General features: G+C 40.3%; 1 protein-coding gene across 5 annotated transcripts; it reads right to left on the bottom strand.

The window, feature by feature from the left end:
- Positions 1–7,189: 7,189 nt before the first annotated feature.
- On the bottom strand, positions 7,190–21,807 carry HSCB (HscB mitochondrial iron-sulfur cluster cochaperone). 5 transcript variants are annotated; one of them, XM_010951278.3, is made up of 6 exons: positions 21,494–21,806; positions 20,241–20,337; positions 19,811–19,900; positions 19,068–19,212; positions 17,548–17,595; positions 7,190–7,434 (listed from the first exon to the last, which is right to left on the bottom strand). In XM_010951278.3, exons 1-6 carry the CDS (start codon positions 21,727–21,729, stop codon positions 7,343–7,345), a joined length of 708 nt encoding a protein of 235 aa, XP_010949580.1. In that variant the 5' UTR covers positions 21,730–21,806; the 3' UTR covers positions 7,190–7,342. The 5 variants fall into 5 exon arrangements, with proteins under 5 accessions (XP_010949580.1, XP_045369880.1, XP_045369881.1 ...); XM_045513924.2 differs by having other exon boundaries at positions 19,806–19,900; positions 21,405–21,545; XM_045513925.2 differs by lacking the exon at positions 21,494–21,806 and adding an exon at positions 20,906–20,928.
- Between the last annotated feature and the right edge of the window lie 13 nt (positions 21,808–21,820).

Here is a 21,820-nt window from a genome sequence, read left to right as displayed (position 1 = left end):
TATATTCCTTTTTATGTATGTATATATATATATATATATATACATATATATATGTGTATATATATATATATTCCTTTTCATATTCTTTTTCATTATAGGCCATTACAGAGTATTGAATATAGTTCCTTGTGCTATTGTTTATCTATTTTATACATAGTAGTTAGTATCTACAAATTCTGAACTCTCAATTTACCCCTTCCCACCCCGAGACACTGAATCTACTGGTGCCTTGATCTCAGATTTCCCAGCATCCACAACTGTGAGCATAACTTTCTGTTGTTTATACACCACCCAGTCTATGATATTTGTTATACCAGCCGAATAGACTAAGACATGAGGTTAAAAACAAGAGGCCAAAAGAAGCAGACAAGACCAGGAGCAAGCATTTATTGAGCACTTACTATGTACTAGGCATGGTTCTGAGTTGCACCACTTCGTGTCAGCTCCACCTCAGCTCTGTACAACAGTGTTAATATTACCACTTTGCAGAATAAGAAGCTAAGATTCAGAGAGGTGAAGGACCAAGCTCAAGGTCTCACAGTTAGTAATGATGGTTCTGGAAAGATTTGACTGATATCAAAGACAGGAATATCATCACTGCTTTCCACAAGCAAATAGAAACTTTTTTTCCTGCTGAGTACCCCCAAAATACATTTTCAAGGAAAGATCCCAGTATTAGTCAGGATTCTCCAGAGAAACAGAATGAACAGGATACACAGAGAAATATATAAAAGGAGATGGGAATCACTTGCTTATGGAAGCCTGGAAGTCCCACAATCTGCTGTCTGCAGCTAAAGAACCAGAAAGCCAATGATGTAATTCAGCCAGAATCTGAAGACCTGTGAGTCAGGTGGTCTGATGGTGTAAGTCCTGAGTCAGAAAGCTTGAGAACTAGGAGCACTGATGTCCAAGGGCAGAAGGTAGATGTCTCAGCTCCAGCAGAAAAAAAAAAAAAGCCAATCTGCCCTTCCTTCTTTTCATTCTATTAGAGCCCTCAGTGGATTGGGTGATGCCCGTTCACATCGGAGAGCCATCTGCATTACTCAGTTCCCCAGTTCAAATTCTAATCTCTTCCAGAAACGTCTTCAGAGGCACACCAAGAAATAATGTTTTACCAGCTATCCGGGTATCCCTTAGCCTAGTCAAGCTGCCACATAAAATTAAACATCACAGTCCCTAAGGAATTAATGCTCCTGCTTTAAAAGGGACAACCACCATGCTTGTCAAGGTTGGAAAGAAAGCTATACCTTCAGGTGTTGCCAATGACATTGCAAATAAGTGAGCCCCTTCTCAAAAGTAGCATTTGTTCTCAGATCATCAAAGTTTTGGTGTATTATGGCTACAGCTATGGAAAAAAACACGTGTGCATATGATGATAAAAAGGGACGTAATAGGTAAATAGGAAATACTGAGGGTTAGGGTTAGGAAAAAAAAAACAAAACCTACAACTGATAGCACACTAAATTGTGGAAAGCTGAATGTTTGCCCTGAAGATTGAAAATAAGACAAAGATGTCTAGTCTCACCATTTCTATTCAACATTGTACTGGAGGGTCTAGCCAGAGCAATTAGACATCCAGATTGAAAAGGAAGAAGTAAAATCAGATAGCATGATTTTAACTATAGGAAGGTTCAAGAAGTCTACTATAAAACTATTGGAACTAATACTGTGTTCAGCAAGGTTGTAGTTTACAGCTTAATATTTTAAAAATAGTAAAATATTTAAATTAAAAAATTAAAAAACCAATTGTCTTTCTATACACTAGCAATAAATAATCTGAAAATGACATTAAGAAAGTAATTCCGTTTACAATAGCATCAGAAAGAATAAAATACTTAGGAATAACTCTAATAAAACAAGCACATGACTTATACTGAAATTACAAAACACAGGTGAAAGAAATGAATGATGATGTAAATAAATGAAAAGATTGCCCATTCTCATGAAGCAGAAGACTTAATATTGTTGTTTTAATATTGAATACTCCCCACATTGAACCAAAGATTCAATGCAATCATTACGAAAATTCTGACTTTTTGGGGGGCAGATATTGACAAACTGATTATAAAGTTCATACAGAAATGCAAGTGTTGTATAGTAGAGAATTTGACTGGCCTTTGTCTAAATCCTTGGAATTTCTGGAGTAATAGATGTGTCTTTGTTGTTCTTGATCTCCTTGGATCACTCCTGAGTTTATGCTAATGAATGAGGTGACACCAGGTGAGGGCATTTATTGAGTTCTGTGAATCATTCTAGTGAATTTTTGAGAAGGGTGATAGGACCTGCCTGGATTTGTAGCTAATCTGTTATACTTATAGATGGCCTGGGGACCCCACTTGAGGCTGTCATCTAAAATTAGGGCAACCTTGTTGGACCTAATCCTGTGTCCTTAAACTTGTGGAATCTGATCCTAACTATCAGTGGTTAGTGTCAGAATTATACTGCAGTATTACATTGACATCAGAATAGCAAGGGACCCAGAAAGCCAAACAATCTTAAAAAAGAAGAATCATGTTTGTGAACTCAGCCTCTTTCCTGTGATGAGGAAGACACACAGAGTTCCTAATTGCTGTCCCTGCTCACACCCAAAGTCTGAACATTTAGATAAGGACTTGAGTTTAGGATGTCCACTGTTCAGTTCCCACTTTGCTTTTCACCTTTTAAAGTGACCACTTAAGAGTTAAGCCTATAAATATGTTAGTGACCTCTGCCCCAGTTACCTTCTAAGTAATAGATGCCTGCTACCCTACTTTCTATCTCCTGCTCACCCCTGACCTGGGACAGAGGACTGCCCCTCCCCTAGTTCGTTGTAAACCACAACCCCTTTCTGGGATCTATAAGTAAAAAAATTCTTGTGACTTTACTTCCTTTGTGTGGGTATACTGAAACTGTGTCTTCAATCAAATTGACCCTGTGGGTTTCATTTCCCCAAAGTGGGAGCTCAGATGCTGAGGGAACTAAACAGGGACCCTTGCGGATGGCTTGTGCCCTCTTATTCAGCAGGTCATAATCTGCATATTCTTGATTCAATACACTGGCTCTGGCTTCTCAACACACTTTCCAACTTCAAAACAGTATAGTAATGACATAAGGTTAGACATATAGATCTGAGACAGGAGGGAAGGGGGCAGGGCACAGCCATTCAAGGAAGGAAAGCAATTGACACCAAAATGGTGGAAGATTCAACTCCCAATTGGCCTTGAGGATTAAGATGGCGGGAGGTTTGACTTAAAGTAGACCTTGAGCTTTATTATATGCTCATTGTAACATATTAGTGTGATAAATAACATGCCCACAGGCGCCATGACAGTCCCAAGGCTAAGGGCAAAAGGCCAAAGAGTGGGCAGTGGCCCAATTCCTGGGAATCCCAGCCCCTTCCCCAGGGTAGTTGGAATGGTTCCACCTGTAGGCATGTGAAGCTACTGAGCCCATAAAAACTGGCAACACCACACCTGGCTGCCCTTTTTTGCTCCCTCCTCTTCGGAGATTGCTTGCACTCTGTCTATGGAGTGTGTACCTACTTTTACTTTAACCTGAGCACCCAAATCCCACACCTCTTTCCTTGCCTTTCCCTTGCCTTTTGAAACAGCCTACACTCTATGCAGTATGTATCTCTCTAAAGAAATCTACCTTTATTCAACTGTGGCTTGCTCTTGAATTCTTTCCTGTGTGAAGCCAAGGGCCCACAAGTTGGCAGGGCTTGTTCCAGAAGCTCAACCGAGACCTGGGACATGGGCCTCCTCATGCCCTACATCTGTTTTTCCTGCATCAGATCTATAGAACAGAATTCAGGATTCAAAAATAATATATCCTCACATTTATGATCAATTGATTTTCAACAAAGGTGCCAAGACAATTCAATGAGGGGGAAATAGACTTTTCTTTTCTTTTTTTAATTGAAGTACAGTCAGTTACAAAGTGTCAGTTTCTGGTGTACAATGCAATGTCCCAGTCATGCATATACATACATATATAGGCTTTTCAACTAATGATATTGGGACAATTGGCTAGCCACTTGCAAAAGAATGAGGTTGGACCTCTTCTTTACACCATATACAAAAATTAACTCAAAATGGATTATTTACCTAAATGTAGGAGCTAAAAATATAAAACTTGTAGATGAAAACATTTAGAAGTAAATATTTGTGACCTTGGGTTAGGTAATGGTTTCTTAGACATGACACCAAAAGGATAAGTAATAAACAGAAGACTGATAAGTTGGGCTTCATCAGAATTAAATAATTATGTGGTTCAAAGGATATCATCCATAAAGTGAAAAGACAACTCATAAAACAGGAGAAAATATTTGCAAATCACATGTCCATTAAAGGACTTGTATCCAGAATATGCAAAAAAAAATTCTTACAACTCAACAATAAAAAGACAACCCAGTTTTTAAATGGGCAAAGGTGGGGTGGGGTGTATAGCTCAGTGCTAGAGTGCCTGCTTAGCACGCCTAAGGTCCTGGGTTCAATCCCCAGTACCTCCATTAAAAAATAAATAAACCTAATTACCTCCTCCCAGATAGAAAAAAAAAAAAGAATATAAATGGGCAAAGGGTGTGAAAAGACACTTCTTCCAAAAAGACTTACAAATGCCTAGAAAGTACATGAAAATATGTTCAACATCAATAGTCAGAAATGCAAATCAAAATGACAATGAGATGCCACTTTATACCTATTAGGATGGATAAAATTTAAAAGACAATGAGAAGTTTTTGTAAGAGTGTGGGGAAATTAGACTCTTCATACTCTGCTGGTAAGATGTAAGTGTTACATCCACTTTGGGAAACAGTTTGGCAGTTCCTCAACAGATTAAGCATAGAGTTACCGTATGACCCAGAAGTTCCATTCCTAGGCATATACTCAAGAAAAATGAAAATATATGTCCACACGAAAATGTGTACATTTATCCTAAGTGAAAGAAGCTAGTCACTAAATGGCAAGGTCCTACTGTACAGCAATGGGAACTATACTCAGTATTTTGTAATACCCTGTAATGGAAAAGAATATATATATATATATATATACACGTAACTGAATCACTTTGCTGTACACCAGAAACTAACACAACATTGTAAATCAACTATACTTCAATTGAAAATATATATATATATACATGTGTGTGTGTGTGTGTGTATATATATATATATATATATATATATATATATATATATATATATATATAAAATTTGTAATGTAACTTCTTCTCCCTTCCTTAGTCCACTGGGTAAACTCTGATTTTTTACCTTTGCTGTCCTCACATCAGCTCCTCCGCAAAGTCTATCCTGCCTCTCCCCTTTCCTCAACAGATCAGGGCTTCACCTTTACAACCTCATTTATCCTTAATTACTTCCCTAGAGGTACCGCCTCCAAATACAGCCACACCGGGGGTTAGGGCTTCAGTATAAGACTTTTGGGGGGGGGCACATTCAGTCCATAACCTCAGGCCTGTCTGACAGCAGAGCAGACAGTCATAAATTAGTCAACACCACTGGTTTGTTCTGATACCATATTAGGAGCGATGTGGGGTTGGGAGGTGGGTGCTTAATTTCCTTTACTTGGTCAGAAACTAATCCAAATAGGGCTGGGAACCTTTCAGAGGTCTAGAAGCCTCCCTCCCATAGGGCTTTGTCAAGGAACACTTGAAAGTGTTCCTGGATTTAGAAGTCCAGCTAAACTTGGAGTTTATACTAAAGGGGAAAGAATTTGGAAGAAAAGGGGAAAAAAAGAAGTAATCCCACTGACTCGGATGCCATGTCTCAGAAACAAAGTCTTTATAAATTTATTCCCCAAATCAGACATGCTTGGCTGTGGTCTTTCCAGGTGATGGTAACAGGTAAAGGAAAGTTTCTTTGAAGTTCCTTCAAAGACATTGAACCAAATTCATCTATTTGATTTCTTTTTGTGGTCCGATTGTTTTGGTGTTGATCATTGTTCTGAAGGACAGAAGATTGTCTTACAGGAGTATTTCAAACACTCCTTTCATTTCCTCTGCCTTTGCAGAAGCACCCAATCTAATCAGGACATTCGCTTGCTTTGTAATTATTTAAAGGATTCCCTGTGTGTGTTCAGACAAATAACTCATTTTCCTTGTAAATGGTGAGGGGGTTGGAGATTGTACTGATATTCCCAAGGACTATGGAGCCCGACAGCTGCCGCGGAGTATTTGCCTTCAGAAGATCCATTAATCCTAAAATGTTAACTAACCGAGTATAACTGGATCAGGATTCACAAGATATAAATTCTCAGGCAATGATGGGGGAAGATGCAAAGGAGCTGCAGTTTGAAGCCCTAGGAGTAGTATTTAAACCTTGGTTCAGAACCCTGAATTTTTTAAATTATAAACAAGAAATTCTCTCCAAGAGTTTGAATGTTGTTTCTCGGAATGTTTTAATCAGAATGTTCTATTTTAATCTTCCTTGATCCGGAGACTTAAAAAAAATTTTTTTTCTTCTGGAAATGAATCAAGAACTTAAACTGAGTTTCTAAAGATCCAAAAGCGGAAGGGAAACTGCTTCGGGTGACCGACCGGAGAGCATCAAATGTCCAGGAAGAAATGAAAAGTGCTCCACTCCACCAAGATGGAGCTGAAAATATGATTAAGGTTTAATACCAGACTAATTCTTGATAATATTATCTATATTTTATGTAGATAAAATGTATTTATTTTATGTATTTAAGTGTAGGCCAAAGAGACCCTTAGGCAGCTTTGCATGGTTCCCAAAGAGAATGCCCTGAAGGTCACACCAAAAAGGGGACTGACGGTCATGCCACCAGAAGGAAGATGTGGTTCTAGAGCAGAGGGTGGCAAACCCATGTCAAATCCAGCCCACCACCTGTTTAGTAAACAACGCGCTGAATGGCAGAGTTGTGCAGCTGCAACAGAGGCCATACAAGCCTGCAGAGTCTGAAATATTTACTGTCTGGCCCTTTGCAGAAAAAGTTTGCCAACGCCCTCCCCTCCAGGGCCTCAAGTTGGCCTCATTCCCACCTCCTTATCCATGGGCCTAGATGGGGCACAGGGTGTATCAAATATCCCATGGAGAACTGACCACTCAAACTCTGGCTGGGCTGTGCTTCCACTGACATGACAGGCTTTGCTGTCACTAATGCTTGAGCTGCAGGTTTAATCAAGATGATAAAAGCGGTTGAAGCCCATTTAGTTTCAATGAGCAGAGGCTGGAAAAGAAATATATAAGAACTTTATTTTTGTTTGACTGAAACATTATGCTGTACACCAGGAACTGATGTGACACTGTAGACTGACCACATGTCAACAAAAAACAGAATGAAAAGAGAAAAAAAAAACTTTATTTTTAAAACTTTGAGATTAGCAACCATTAGAGGGGAATCTTCTTTAACTTAATCTTTTCTTCAACGTTTGAAAAGTATCTCATCTTTGTTAAAAGTTCCTTGGCTTTTTCAAAATCATCTGAAATAAAGAAAGACATTAATGTGAGGCTTTGTTTCCAGCAAGAATAAAGTCACTCTATTAACCTAGGCAGCTGGTTCAAAGCTGAGACCTGGGCTCTGGAGGGCTGACCAATTACGCAGTAAATCTGAGAGAGAGGGAAAGAGAGAGAGAGAGAGAGAGAACACGTGGATTGTTCATGGGACAAAGGAATTAACCAAAAGGTAGCAAAAGCATGCCTGTTCACGGGATTCAGACTTTAAATGAGAAGCTGGTTCTCTTCAGGACAGTCCCCAATAAATGGGCTGTGTTTTAAGAGTTTTCCTCTATCATATGTGGTGGTCTAGCCCTGATGAGGCGGAAGCACTGGGCGCTTCCTCTGTGGCAGGTACTGAGGTACAGAGCTGCTCTCCGGAGGCTCATGGTTTCTGGGAAAGATGCCCTTAGACCACCGGTTCTTGACGGGATGATTTTTTTGCCTACAGGGATGTTTGGCAATGTCTGGGGACATTTTGGGTTGTCACACTGGGGAGGTGGCAATGACATCTAGTGGGCAGAGGCCAGAGGTGCTGCTAAACAGCCCCCCATGACAAAGAACTATCCGGCTCAAAATGTTGGTAGTGCCAAGGTTGAGGAACCCTGACTTGGAGCTATGCAAAATGAAATAATAAACCACCACATTTATATATGGTTGAAACTACAAGAAAGGTAAGAGAATGATTAACAAAAAATTCAATTGCAAAGGGCCTACCAGGGGCTTGGAAGGCAGTTGTCATGTTCTATTTCTTTATTTTAATTGATTGATTTTTTTTTGTATTTAAAAATTTTCTTTTAATTATGATAAAACACTTGACATGAAATTTACCATTGTAACCAGTTTTAAGTGTAGAGCTCAGTGGCACTAAGTGCATTCACAAAACTGAATCTCTACCTATGAAACAGTAACTTACTATTTCCACCTCTGTTCAGTCCCTGACAACCACCATTCAACTTTCTATCTCTAAGAGTTTGGCTGCTCTAGGGACCTCATGTGAGTGGAATCATACAGTATTTATTTCTTTGTGACTTATTTATTTCACTTAGCATAATATCTTCAAGGTTCATGCATGTTGTAGCAGGCATCAGAAGTTCCTTCCTTTTTAAAGGCTGAATAATATTCCACTATATGTATGTACCACATCTTGTTTATCCATTCATCGGCTGATAGACAGGTTGCTTCCATCTGTTTGCTATTATGAAAAATTCTGTGGATATTGGTGGTGACAAAAATTTTCTCCTTGCCCAAACTCTAGCCAGGCTCCTCTGAGCCTTCTTCTTGACTAGCCCTCAACTTTTGGCCTAGAAAGACCTGAACAGACACTAACATAGTTTCTTACAGCTCAAAGGCCGCATCCCTCCGATGACCCCAGCCTCACTTTAAAATGCCTGCCTGAGAAAACAGGGCTGCCAGAAGAATTTATCATTCATTACAACTCACACCTGAATGTGGGGTCCCTGTCTCCCACAGTCTGCGGGAGGGGAGGAACCTAACCCCGAGAAGTGACAGTTAGCAAACCCAGATGGTTTCACAGGCCCAACTCCTGCTTCCTGCTTTTTTGTAATTTCTCATGTCCTTGACTCTGCTGAGCCCATGTGTCCCCCTCCTTACTCCCTCATTCTCCCTTTAAAATGGCAGTTTGCACATCGAAGCTGAGTTCAGTTCATGCTGGGCTATTTCCCTATTGCAATAGTTATTGCTGATTTGAACCTGTCCTTAGCACTTTGAATGATGTCTGGCTTTGCTTATCTTGGATAGTTACCCGGTGCTGTGACTGCGATTGGAAACACCATTAGAGACGTGAGGATTGGACCTTTTGGTGTGCAGAGACTTTGGCCTCTTCTCCAGTCGACCTGCTTGTTTGGGTATCTAGGGTGAGTGAGTCTGACTCCGGATCCAGTTCTCCAGACACAACTCCGCTGAAGCACAGTGAAGACAGATTTGGATTCTTACGATTTTGAGCATCTTCTCTGAAGGGTAAGGTCCCAGGCTTCTTTTGAAAGGAAGAAACTCCGTGGGCTGGGATTCTTCCTGGCTCCCAAGCTGGACATTTTCTTTTTCCTGGATCCTCGTGAGGCCTCTTTGTTCTATCCGACCCTGGTCTTCCCATGGGAACTTGTTGGTCCACTGAAACTCCCTGCTTTTGTTTTTTGTTTATTTTTATTTTTTATTGAAGTATAGTTGATTTACAATGTGTTAATTTCTGGTGTACAGCAAAGTCATTCAGTTATACATACATATATGTGTGTATATATATATATATCCTTTTTCATATTCTTTTCCATTACAAGTTATTACAAGATACTGAATATAGTGGTATTGAATACAGTTCCCTGTGCTATACAGTAGGACCTTGCTGTTTATCTATTTTATAATATAATTGTTAGTACCTGCTGATCCCAAACTCCTAATTTATCCCTCCCCTCTACTTTCCCTTTGGTAACCATAAGTTTGTGAAACCCCCCTTTTTGAACTCCTGCTGACTGCGTATCACTATGGTGCTCTGTCAGCTTCTTTTCTTGGTCCTGTGATTTTATGGGCAGACCTTGTTTCATTGTGCTTCACAGATACTGCGTGTGTTACAAATGCAAGGTCTGTGGCAACCCTGTGTCGAGCTGGTCTATCTGTGACATTTTTCTGATAGCATTTGCTAACTTCATGTCTTTGTGTCACATTTTGGTAATTCTTCCAATATTTCAAACCTTTTCATTATCATTGTGCTTGTGAAGGTGATCTGTGATCAGTCATTTTTGATGTTGCTATTGCAAAAGGATTACAACTCCCTGAAGGCTCGGATGATGGTTAGCATTTTTCAGCAATAAAGTATTTTTTAATTAATTGGTTTTATTAGATATAACGCTATTGTACACTTAACAGACTACAGTAAAATGTAAACATAACTGTGCATGAAAACCAAAAAATTTGTGTGACTTGCTTTACTGCAGTATCCACTTTATTGTGGTGGTCTGGAATCAAACTTGTAACATCTCCAAGATCATCCTGTACTTAGGAAAATTTGGAACTTCTCTGGCTTCTTCAGGTAACTTAAGATTCCCCACACTGGGTCATGTAAGATCCCTCCACTCCTCCTTCTTTCTCTTCCCACCTTCCATCTTCCCTTCAGTTCCTTTGCATACTATGCCAGGCCCCACTTCAAGCCCCTACCTCCTCAGCCCCTCTGTCTGCCCTACCAGGCCTTTCCCTTCCCACTCCTGCCCCTCAGCTCCCTACAGGCACTGGAACTTTGGGCCCCCTGTCCCCACCAGGAGCTCGCAAGGGACTCAGATACCTCCAAAAGCAACTATCTGAAGCTGAAAAGGAAAAAAAGAAAAGCCAATTGGAAAGACATTTAGTCCACAGTCTCCATTCGATTAATATATCAGGGCAAAAAAACAAAATAAAACCCAAACTTCCCAAAATCCCTAAGTGTCTTCTGCACAACTAGTGGTAGAATGCTTTAGTCCTCACATTGAGGAAACAACCTTTAAAACTTGCTCCATCTGTCAGAAACACAACTTGGATAAATATATGATATACAGCAAAAATGTGAACTCTCATTTAGAGAATTGAATATCCTTTTATTTTTTAAAAACTTTTTTTTCTCTTTTTTTGGGGGGGTAATTAAGTTCATTTATTTATTTATTTTAATGGGGGTACTGGGGATTGAACCCAGGACCTCATGCATGCCCTGAGCTATACCCTCCCCCTTAAATTTCCTTTTAAATTTCCCAATTTTATTGAGACATAATTGATATAACATTGTTAGTTTTAGTTGTATAACATGATGGTTTGATATATGGACTTATTGCAAAATGATTACTACAATAAGTTTAATTAACATCCATCACCTCATATGAAGTGAGTTTTACATTATTATATTTATGCCTGACTTATGGTTAAAATTTTTAAATGAAAACTGCAAGATCTCTATTTGCATCTATTTATAATACATACATAAACTTATATTTCCCTACCTTTGGATGGTATTACCAAATTAATTTATAAAATCCCTTAAAGGAGTTGTATCCTAATTTGCTTAGAGAAAAATAAATGCTTTTATTAAATTAAATCTTCCTAAAACTTCCAGAAATATTGGAACCAACTCAAATGTTTTTCTACTTCAATCTGGGTAAATCTTTGGTAAATAAGACTAGTTCGATGTTCTTGGTTTAATAAGATGGGTATGTCTTCAGAGTTGTTAACTTTAAATACAATGCAAGCATATCGTTTTATTCTACTTGCGCTTACTAGTCAAATAAGCTAATATTTACTAGATGTTTAAGATAGTAAAAAGAATACATTTGATATTACTCAGATTAAGTCATTCTGATGAACTTTATTTCAACAATAATTGTGTCTTATATATTGTTTAAAAATCATTTCCAAGATCTTTTTTGGCTAATCCTAAATTAAGTAATAGTCATTAAATATCTAAATTCTAAATAAGATAAAACATTCAGTATTAAGCATAAATTTATATACTTTTGGCTTCTTATTTTTATATGGTACAGAGAGGCCAAAGATATTTGGGTCTCTTGCTGAACACGTTTGTCTTGCCATGTAAAAATACTGTATTATAAAAGGCATATGCCTCTAGAGATTATGAAGTGGTATATTCATAAAATGTGTTCATCTGCTACAGAATACTGGTATCTGATAGACAGCTCACAATTTCTACTTCCTAGTTTTTGCTGTAAAATAAAGGTTATTAATGGTTATAATTTATAATTGATACATGAAAATAAAACTACCAGAAACAGTAACAGTGAAGAAAAACAACATTGTACACAAACTATGGGAGAAAAGTAGGATTTTTTTTTTGGATAAAAAGTACGTAAGGAATGTAAATGTGTTTTTGTTAAGATTAAGAAGGAGAGTAATTTTGTCCTGAAGGAGAATGTGAAAGAGGGAAAGAATAAGACAAAACCTGAATGGATGCAGAATGCTGTAGAGGGTTTGTGGAAAAAGAATTTTATGTTGTGAGGTCAAGGCTGGCTAAGATTAAGAGGATTTATATATAAGGTGCTTTTTTATTTTTTAAATGAACTTTAATATCAATAGTGTACTGATACAAAACCAGAGTTTGGTTCTCTCTCTGTTAAAATGACAGTTTCTTGGATTATTGGTCTGCTGTTAATAAAAAGTTGTAAAAGGTTTTTCTTTACCTTTTGCCTAGGAAACTCATATTCTGTGTCTTATCAAAATAATTTCCTGTGCTTCTTGTTGTCTTTATCATGTCCTCAATTATGGAAGAGAACTGAGTCTTCTCACTGTTAAAAGAGCTAAGGTTTTTGGGTTTTTTTCCATGTTACCTCATATTTGCCTTTGAAATCTTTTATTATCACTTTGGTTACACAGATAACTAATTATTGTTCCACAGTGACCTATGATCCTATTTAATTAAATATTCAAACCTTTTAACATTTTTGACAACTTCCTCAGATCACATTCTAAATAAGGTCTTCTTGACCTTGAACTGACTTTGAAGTTTCTGAGAGGGCCCCTGGAAAACCTCAAAGGATCTGTTCTCTTGCCTTGTAAAAAGAGATCTTAAACTAAGTGGGTTTTTGTGATGTAGTAAATTACAATGGAAGCACTGTCAAAGAAAAGATAGTTAACTTTCCCTAGCTTATTTTTACATGGGTAAAATGTTATTATTTCAGAAATTGTATAAAGTTCTTAAAATTTGTTAATGCCTTCACTATCCATGATACATTGTGGTAAGATGTTATCAGCCCAGTTATTATTTTTGAATGTTATATGTCACAGAAACAACCAGATTTCCTTTTCAATTGTGCTATTTTTATAATGACATCTCATCAGATCTTTAACTATGGCCATTTTAAGTTTTTTGCTATCCACAGATGGTTGCCATCTTATTCTGGTGCTTTCCTAAAAGCCCTTGCAACCAGCTGTAGGCCACAGTATGTGTGTTCAACAAAATGGTACCATGCCAGTTGCTCTGGGGAACAGGCTTCTGATGGCATTGGTTAAATAACCGAGATCAGGCCAGTGGACCAAGTGAGGATTTCTGAGACACTAATACAAAAGCCCATGGGTTTATAAAACTGTTAACCCAAGATCAAGCAGAACAAAACTAATTACATAGGATTGAGTAAACTGACAAAGGTTGATGGTAACTTTTTACAAATATTTTTTGTTCGAAATATTTCTGGCTCTTAAATGTTCTATTTTCCGGATGTAAGGAAACCCCCTTCTCTTTTCCCTCAAGCTATCTATGACTCATTAACAATCTAAAAGTGACATACTTTTGTAAACAAGATTAAAACATTTATGTTTTTCTCCCTGCCTGATCCCTCAAAAAATTGAAAACTATTATTGAGTATTCTTATTTTCAGGGCAATATAGTCATTTGTGTAGGTTCAGTAAGAACCTGTCCACTTTGTAATAGGACATACTTAAAAATAAGGCTTTGACGGGAATGTCGTATTTGAAAATGATGTAGAAAGTCATCAATTTTAAGGATTTAAGGTTGTGTTGACAGACAATGCTTTCAAAGCCCTGTTGCAAAAATTGGTCTGTTCTCTGATTTACAAGGTTCCCAGCTTTACAGGTGAGTAAGGTCACTTCCTGGCAGGCCCAGGAATCTTACGATATTTTGGGGACTTGGAGAGGAATTCACCTGAATCTATGGGTACTGTAGGTGAAGAAGTCTGATGGAGAATTCTTGGCTTGACTTTCCAGCACTGAAAGGCTTTTAAGGTCTGATCTGAGATTACTTATACAGGCATACTCAGAGATATTGTGGGTTGGGTTCCAGACCACTGCAGTAAAGCGAATATTGAAATAAAGAGAGTCTCATGAATTTTTTGGTTTCCCAGTGCATATAAAAGAGATGTTAACACTATACTGTAGTCTATTAAGTGCACAATAGCATTACGTCTAAAAAAACAATGTACATGCCTTAATTTAAAAATATTTTATTGCAAAAAAAATGCTAACCATCAGCTGACAACACAGGATTGCCACAAAACTTCAACGTGTAAAACAACGCAGTATTTGCAAAGTGCAATCGAACTAGTGATGCCTGTAAAAAGTTCCATTAAGAAAGCTTAAAAAGGCCTTTATGGTTGATCACCATTCTTGCTACACTTAAGTAAATAATCAGGCCAAATTTAATGAAACTAAAATTATTTTGGAAACAGGAACAATCTTACTTTATCTTTGGTTGAAAGGGGGTGGTGTTGACTATGGAGAGAAATTTTATGTTCCAGTGGAAAAGTATAACACAGCCTTGTGGATTATCAGAGTCCACTTCTCTTCACTGTCTTTGTGGTTTTATTATCTACCTGTAAACTGAACTGGATCCCGCCAATCTTACACATTTTGTCAGTTCTTGCCGAATCCTCAGTTCTAGTTTCCTTCAATATCATGCTAGTTTTCCAAACTGATGTTTCCAATTTCCCTCCCTCCTGACCTGGTGTCGCCAAGACTAGAACCTGGCTGCCCAGATGCTTGCTGGGACTCAGGCTGTCTCATAGCTCCTTTCCTCCAGGATCTGGAAAAGGCCTGCAGGCGGAAGCTGGATAACTTGATAGAAACTTCAGAGAACTCGTCACCACAACAAATCACAGGTGGGTAACCTTTGTGCTTGGAGTTGCTGGCACAAAGGGCGCTCAGAAAGCCCACTACAACACCCTCTTCTGTGCTGTGCTCTGGGAGAAATAACCATGACTGCGATGCTGATGTCTCTGCCATCGCCACATTCGGACTGCCACCCAGGAAGTGCATCAGACTGCCCCTGCTCTCCTCATGCCACCACTTAAAGATGCTTAAGAGTCCAGTGTCTTCTCCAGTGGTTGCCCTCTAGACTCGGAGACTGGGCTTATAGTCTGTTTCAACCATTAATCCTTGGTTTTCTTTTTGTTTCCATAGAGATGCTACTCATTAAATGTGTGACTGCTCACGTCATCCAGCAAATATCCTCTACTACCAGGTCTCAACGGCTGGCTCAGCTAGTCCTTCATAAACAAAAGACAATAGAGTGAGAAACGGGCTTCTGTTGTTCTGTCTCTTTCTGGCTGTTTGTTCCAGTCGACACCTGAAGATAGGGCCCCTGTCTCCTAGGCTCTGTGGGAGGGTGGGGGCCTAACTTCCATAAGTGCCAATTAGCAAACACAGATGAATTTCACAGGACCAACTCTGCTTCTGGCTTTTAAAAAAATTTTCACTTCCTTGACTGTACTGAGCCCCCACGTGCCTCCATCCCTACTCCCTCTTTCTCTGTTTAAAATGCCCAGTTACTTCTGTACAAATTGAAACCGAGTTCAGTTCACGCTGGACTCTTCTCCCTACTGCAATAGTTATTACTGATTCAAATCTGTCCTTACCAATGCTGACTAGTATCTGGCTTTGTTTATCTTTGACAGTGCATCTCTCTGAGCTCCTGCTATCAGTTCTTCAGGGGTACACCCAGAAGTGGAATTGCTGGATTGTACAGTAGTTCTATTTATAATTTTTTGAGGAAATGCCATACTGTTTTCCATAGTGGGTGCTCTGTTTTACATTCCCACCCATAGTGCACAAGGCTTCCAACTTCTCCACATCCATGCCAACATTTCTTATTTTCTGTTTTTGTTTTTTTTTAAATTCTTATAGCACCCATCTTAATAGGCGTGAGGTCGTATTTCACTGTGGTTTTGATTTTCATTTCCCTAATGATTAGTGATGTTGAGCATCTTTTTTCTCTTTCTTTAAGATGGGTGGGAGGGATATGGATATTTGTTCTGCTATTATTCCTTTTTTTTTAACCACTTTGATCAGAACTTTATTCAAACTTAGCTGTCTAAATGTTATTATTCTTTCAGTCATATATGTGTATTATTTGTTAAGAAATTAATATTTTGTAATTAAAAAATAAAAGTCTACAAAGATCTAACAGGAACTGGGGGTGGTCTCCGGTGGAACACAATCTGACCATCTTAGACAGTAGATTGGGGACATGGATTTCAGGCGGATTGTTGGGCTAGGTTCCTGTCTTTCCTGCTAGATTTATATTCCTTCTCATCTTTTTAGGGACCACCTCCCCACCCCCACCTTCTACCTGCTTCTCAGAATAGACTCCCATAGTCCCTGCAAAGTAGGCAGCACGCTTTGTAAGCGCATCTCCTCAGCCCTCACTGATAGGGCTGGAGTGGACATCTGACTCAAGCTGGGGCAATCAAATTCCCTATTCAAGGGATCTAGATTGGGTCTAGGAGACTCCGGACAGCTGGTAAAAGGTCTTGTTCTTATAAAGCAGTAGACCAAGAAGGACTAAGGAGTCAGCTAGGGGTGGGGCCATTTTGGAGCACTGTACACTAACAAGGAAGTAGCTGGAACCGGTGTACAGAGGGGAGAGAAGTATGGAGGGAACTGCCAGGGGCACTAAGTATTTAACCACAGTTTCAGTTCCAGACTGCTATCTGGTTCCCAGGTCCTGTTCTAGAAAAGCTCTTATCACACTATACCGTACTCAGCTTAGGGACTTTGCTCTTGGAGTTTCCTTATAATAACCTCTTTTATCTGGGCTAATATGAGTTGCTCTCTCCTCCCTGCAATCAAAGGATCCCTAAGTTAAGAGCTTTTATTCTCTTATTTAAGGGGTGGCACAAGTCAGGGATGGAGAAAAGGCTGTTCTTGCTTAAAAATAGCTAGAAACAGATCTAGCCTCTTGAATCTGAGAGCCAGGAGCAGTGGAGACAAGGATGCACACCCCATATTTGCAGTTTGGGCACAGTTCGGTCATGGGCTTCTCCTCCTGGGTTTTACAGAAGAGTGCTGACTGCATAGTCTTGCCTGTGTTGGCTTCAGCCTATATCCCTCACCTTATCTTCCCCTACTTGGCAAAGGGGGATGGGAGCACTCTCTCTTATATAATTCTCAATGGGCATATCTCTGGTTTTGGCAGACAGCTTGTTTCTTTAGCAAGACTATGAATCCTTAAAGGCAGAAATGTTGACTCCTCTCTGTTTTACAGCTCACCATGTACCTGCCATTGGATGAGTGTATAATAGCTACTTATTGAATGGATGGCTCTACTTCAGTGCTTACAATTTCTTTCCATATTTAAGAAAGTCAAGAAATGAAGAAAATACCTCCTTCAAAAGCTCTGCTCACACTGTCAGTCAATTCTTTCTGTTTAGCTGAAAAAGAAAACCATTATCTTAATTTTCCTATTTAAATAGACTTCTACTATGAAGACAACCCTCTGTCATCTTGCTGTGAACACAATGCAACAGGGAGCCTGGATTCAAGGGAAGGCTTCTTACCCTGTCTCTACACGTTCCATGATGGCAGCTCCTGATAAGTGCAGCTCAGGCTGACCTTGGTTACACTGTTTTTCTACCCAAGAAAGGGTATCACTAAAAAATCATTTAAAAAAAAAGAAAGAAAGAAAGAAAAAAAAGGACAAGGAAATGCTTTGTTTTTTCTTTCTTTCTTTTTTTTTTTTGTTTTTGTTTTTTTGGGGATGGGGGAGGTAATTAGGTTTACTTATTCACTTATTTTTTTAATGGAGGTATTGGGGATTGAACTCAGGACCTTGTACATGCTAAGCACACACTCTATCACTGAGCTATACCCTCCCCACCCCAGAAATGCTTTGATTATCTCCACCAAGCAGTCCGAGTCTTCCAGATTTCAGCCTAACAAGCTGGGCTTGCCTATCAGCAGGGCACTATAGCATTTCAGGCAACCACTGGTGAATTACATAGCCTCTCAGGAAACTGAAATATTTAGATCACATTGTACCTTAAGAGAGAAGGTGCCAGATGAAGTAAAGGGGCAGCCAACTCATATTTTTATTGTTTCCTCATTAGGAAATGAGAAATTTTATGGTAAGTGTATTTTCCAGATGTAAACAGTATCAATCATTTATACGGTACCCACTTTCAATGCACTTTCAGATACATTACATCCGCACAGTCGGCACTGACAGGTATTGGGAGAATGTTACCATGGTCACATGGTTGGTGAGTGCAGGGACTAGGAACAGGCCCCAAGTCACCTGACTCCTAGTCTAGTACTTCTCAGGTAGCAATGTGGTGTCAACAAAAGCACACTGGACTAGGGGTCTGGTCTCTGCCAATCTGCCCCACATTTTGGACTTGCTAGCTCCCACAATCACATGATCCATTCCTTAAAATAAATCCACCCGCACACACATGGTATTGATTCTGTTTCTCTGGGAAACTCTGATACACTATGGAATAAAGTAGAAAGTAAAGCAATATGAAATCATAAGACCAGGGTTTTAATGTTTGCTCTGCTGTATCTGTTGTGTGACCTTGGGCACTTCCATGAACTTCTGAGGCCAATTTTTCTTGTCAAAGATAATAATATTACCCAAATGATGTCATGGGTGGGAAGGAACACTGCAGTCTGCAAAATACTATCACATTCTTGGTTTAAGTCGGCCTTCCTGAGAGGGATTTTGCAAGTCTAACCTCTAGACAAAACTGGTTTCAGTTTAATCAGAAAAAACGAACAAACAAACAAAAACCTTCCCTGAATCATTATGAAGGCCAATATGTACACTTTCTATTCATTTTTCACTTAACCTGTACTCGTACTCAAAATAGCAATAAAATGCATTTGGTGGTGTTTTATCTTTTACCTCTGACAATAGATTCAATCTCTTTCATGGCAGTTTCACTTTGAGCTTCTGCAAGTTTTTCATTGATTTCCATTATTTCCATGAGAAATTGACTGTCCATTTCATAATCTGTCCCTTCGGGAATCTCTACTCCACGGAGCTTTAGCTATTGGAGCATGAACAGGGAAAATAAGTTTAATTCAAGAAACTATGGCCGGAGTCATAAATCCTACTCACTGTAAATCCCCACTCACTCTTCAGAAAAGAATACTACTCATAGGGAAAGCCTGAACTGTCCCAGTAATGAAAGTGTGAGGGTAGGGTGCTGGAAAGTTGGACTGAGACAGGAGTAATGGGATGGGATTACTCTCTGCTACCTGGAACTAGGTATCCCCAGGGGAGTCATTCTTCCACTTGAGAGGTTGAACTAGATATCTGAAAAGATTCTATTAAATTCTAAGGTGCTCACTTCACCCCCAGTGAAAAGCAAAACATAACAAAAATTACTCTTCCCTAAAAGTCAGCACCATCCAATCCTTGAAATTTATAGAAAATGGAAAAAAAAAAAAGCAATTGGACAAGTAAGATTTATAGAGACACCCAGAGAAAATTATACTCATATAGTATCTTTGAGGTTAATTATCGTTGGGTCCCCAGACTGGCTAAGGTCTCAAGCACTCTTCTGTTGAATATAGGGGAGCAGATGTCTCACTGAGCAATGGTACCATACAGTCATGCATAGAAGGGTAGGAAAATCACCTTACAAGGTATAGTCCCCTGCTCAGGGGGGCCAGAAGGGTCTTATAGGCATCATTCACCAGGGTTGAATGCTTCTCTGAGAAGTCCTTTTCAGTCTGTTAGTGGAGATGAAGATAGTCATATTACCATCCAAATCAGCCACCTTACTGTCTCACAAACTGTTTCATGAAATATTGATGGGCAGGCACCTAAGGAAGTGGTCAAAGTAGAACTGGTATGGGATAAACTGTTTTCATTTTCTGATGACGGGTTCTAATTCTGCTGGGAAGTCAAGTAAAAGCTCTGAGTGCAGGACAGATCCAGGACAGGCTGGCTGGGGACTGATGGCCCAAGGGTGAAGCTGGTGGTCAGCTCTGTCACATGACCACAAGGCCACCGCCACCCACCCAATGTGCACAAGTGTTTGGGTATGATTAGGGGTGGCCAATAGGTTACCTGAGACTTCTGGCTGAAGAAATCTGGGTGGACAAGACGCTGCAGTTGCTGGTACCTATGCTGGAGCTTCGCAGTGTCAACTCTGAACGAGCGGTTGCTGGAAAGAAATTGGGAAATGAAATTCATGCATCAGTGGAGTTTTCATGAGGGATGACACAATAAACATGTAGACAGAGCTATTTCAAAAAGTAGTAGGCACTGCAAGGGAAAACCGAATAGGATCAGAGAGTGGTAGATGTGGTGGACAGAGATGACCTCTGAGCTGAGACCTGCATGATGATAAGGAGTAACTGAAGATCAGATCAAAGAGTCATTCAGGCACAAGGAACATGTAAAGGCCCTGAAGTGGGAACAAGATTGACATGCTTCAATAACTTAAAGGGTAGTGTTACCACAGTTCATCCTAAGTGCTCAGTGACTGGTGGGGCATGATCCCAGACTCAAGGGGAAGGGGCATTCTAGAATCCCACCCTATTTTTCTAAGGCCCAGATTCCTTCATCTCTGTCTCCCATTTTACTTTAATCCAATCCCTTTCGCTTTCTATTCCCAGAGCCTGCCTTGTTTCATTAGTTCCACCTAAACTTCACCACCTCCCCAAGCTCTTCAACTTCGGAGGTAAACAGGAAAAACTCTGATTTCTCAGACTTTCTCCTTCCATTCTCACCTTTCCCTTAGACTCTGCCCACAGTGTTGAGATTTTTCCGTGCTTTTATTCCCTTAGTTTGGATAACACCTCAGTACTACTTTCTTAAAAGTCTCAACCCAACTTTAAACATTCTGACTCTTTCCTCAAGTCTCCGTCCTCCAATGCCGGGCAAGTACCGTTCCCTGAGACCCCATCCCTCAACTTCGCCTTCTCTCAGGTCTCAAGTCTCCCTCCATTGTAGCCTCCAAACCTCAGTTTCCCCTAAGTACACTCTCCGTCCCTCCAGTACTCTCTAGGGTAATCCCGGCTCCCTCGGCTCCCAGGCCAGTCAGCAGCAATAGTCTGGTCGGCTACTCTCTCTCTCTGCCCTACAGGTGACCAAAGGGAGGCAGGCCCTACTCCAGTCTCTGTCCCTCAAGGCGTCGTCATCGCTCAGGCCCGCCCCTCAGGGTCCTTTCTCTCTGGACACATCCCACCCACCATTCTCCCAGGCCCTGTTCTCTAGGGCTCCGCCCACCTAAAGTAACTGGTCCCGCCTTCTCCTCAAGCCGGACAGGCCCTCCCTTCTCGCACGCCCAGGCGCGTTTCCGAAACCGCCTCCCGTACCAGTCCATGAGGCTGAAGTAGTCTTGAGTGGGGTCAGGTGGTTGCAGCGCGCGGCACTGAGGGCAGAAGAACCGGTCCCCCCGCAAGGGGCCCTCTAGGCCGCCGCAGTTCCAGCACCGGAGGGAGTTGCTTCCTGCCAGCGAGGCAGCATTGCAGTTTAGCGGTCTCCTCCGGAGGACCCCTGTGGGCCACAACCCCGACACCCTCAGCAAGGTCCCGGTCCTTCGGCCCCACATCTGGCCGGCGGCCTGCCTCCCCGTGGCCACCTCAGAAAGTGGCCGACTAGCCTAGTGCTGCTGATTGGCCGGAAAGCCGAGGGGGCGGGAT

This window comes from Camelus bactrianus, chromosome 32, assembly GCF_048773025.1.
Source record: "Camelus bactrianus isolate YW-2024 breed Bactrian camel chromosome 32, ASM4877302v1, whole genome shotgun sequence".
In the NCBI taxonomy this organism is placed as follows: domain Eukaryota; kingdom Metazoa; phylum Chordata; class Mammalia; order Artiodactyla; family Camelidae; genus Camelus; species Camelus bactrianus.
The sequence above is the reverse complement of the archived record's forward strand: the minus strand, read 5'-3'. Positions and strand labels throughout refer to the sequence as shown.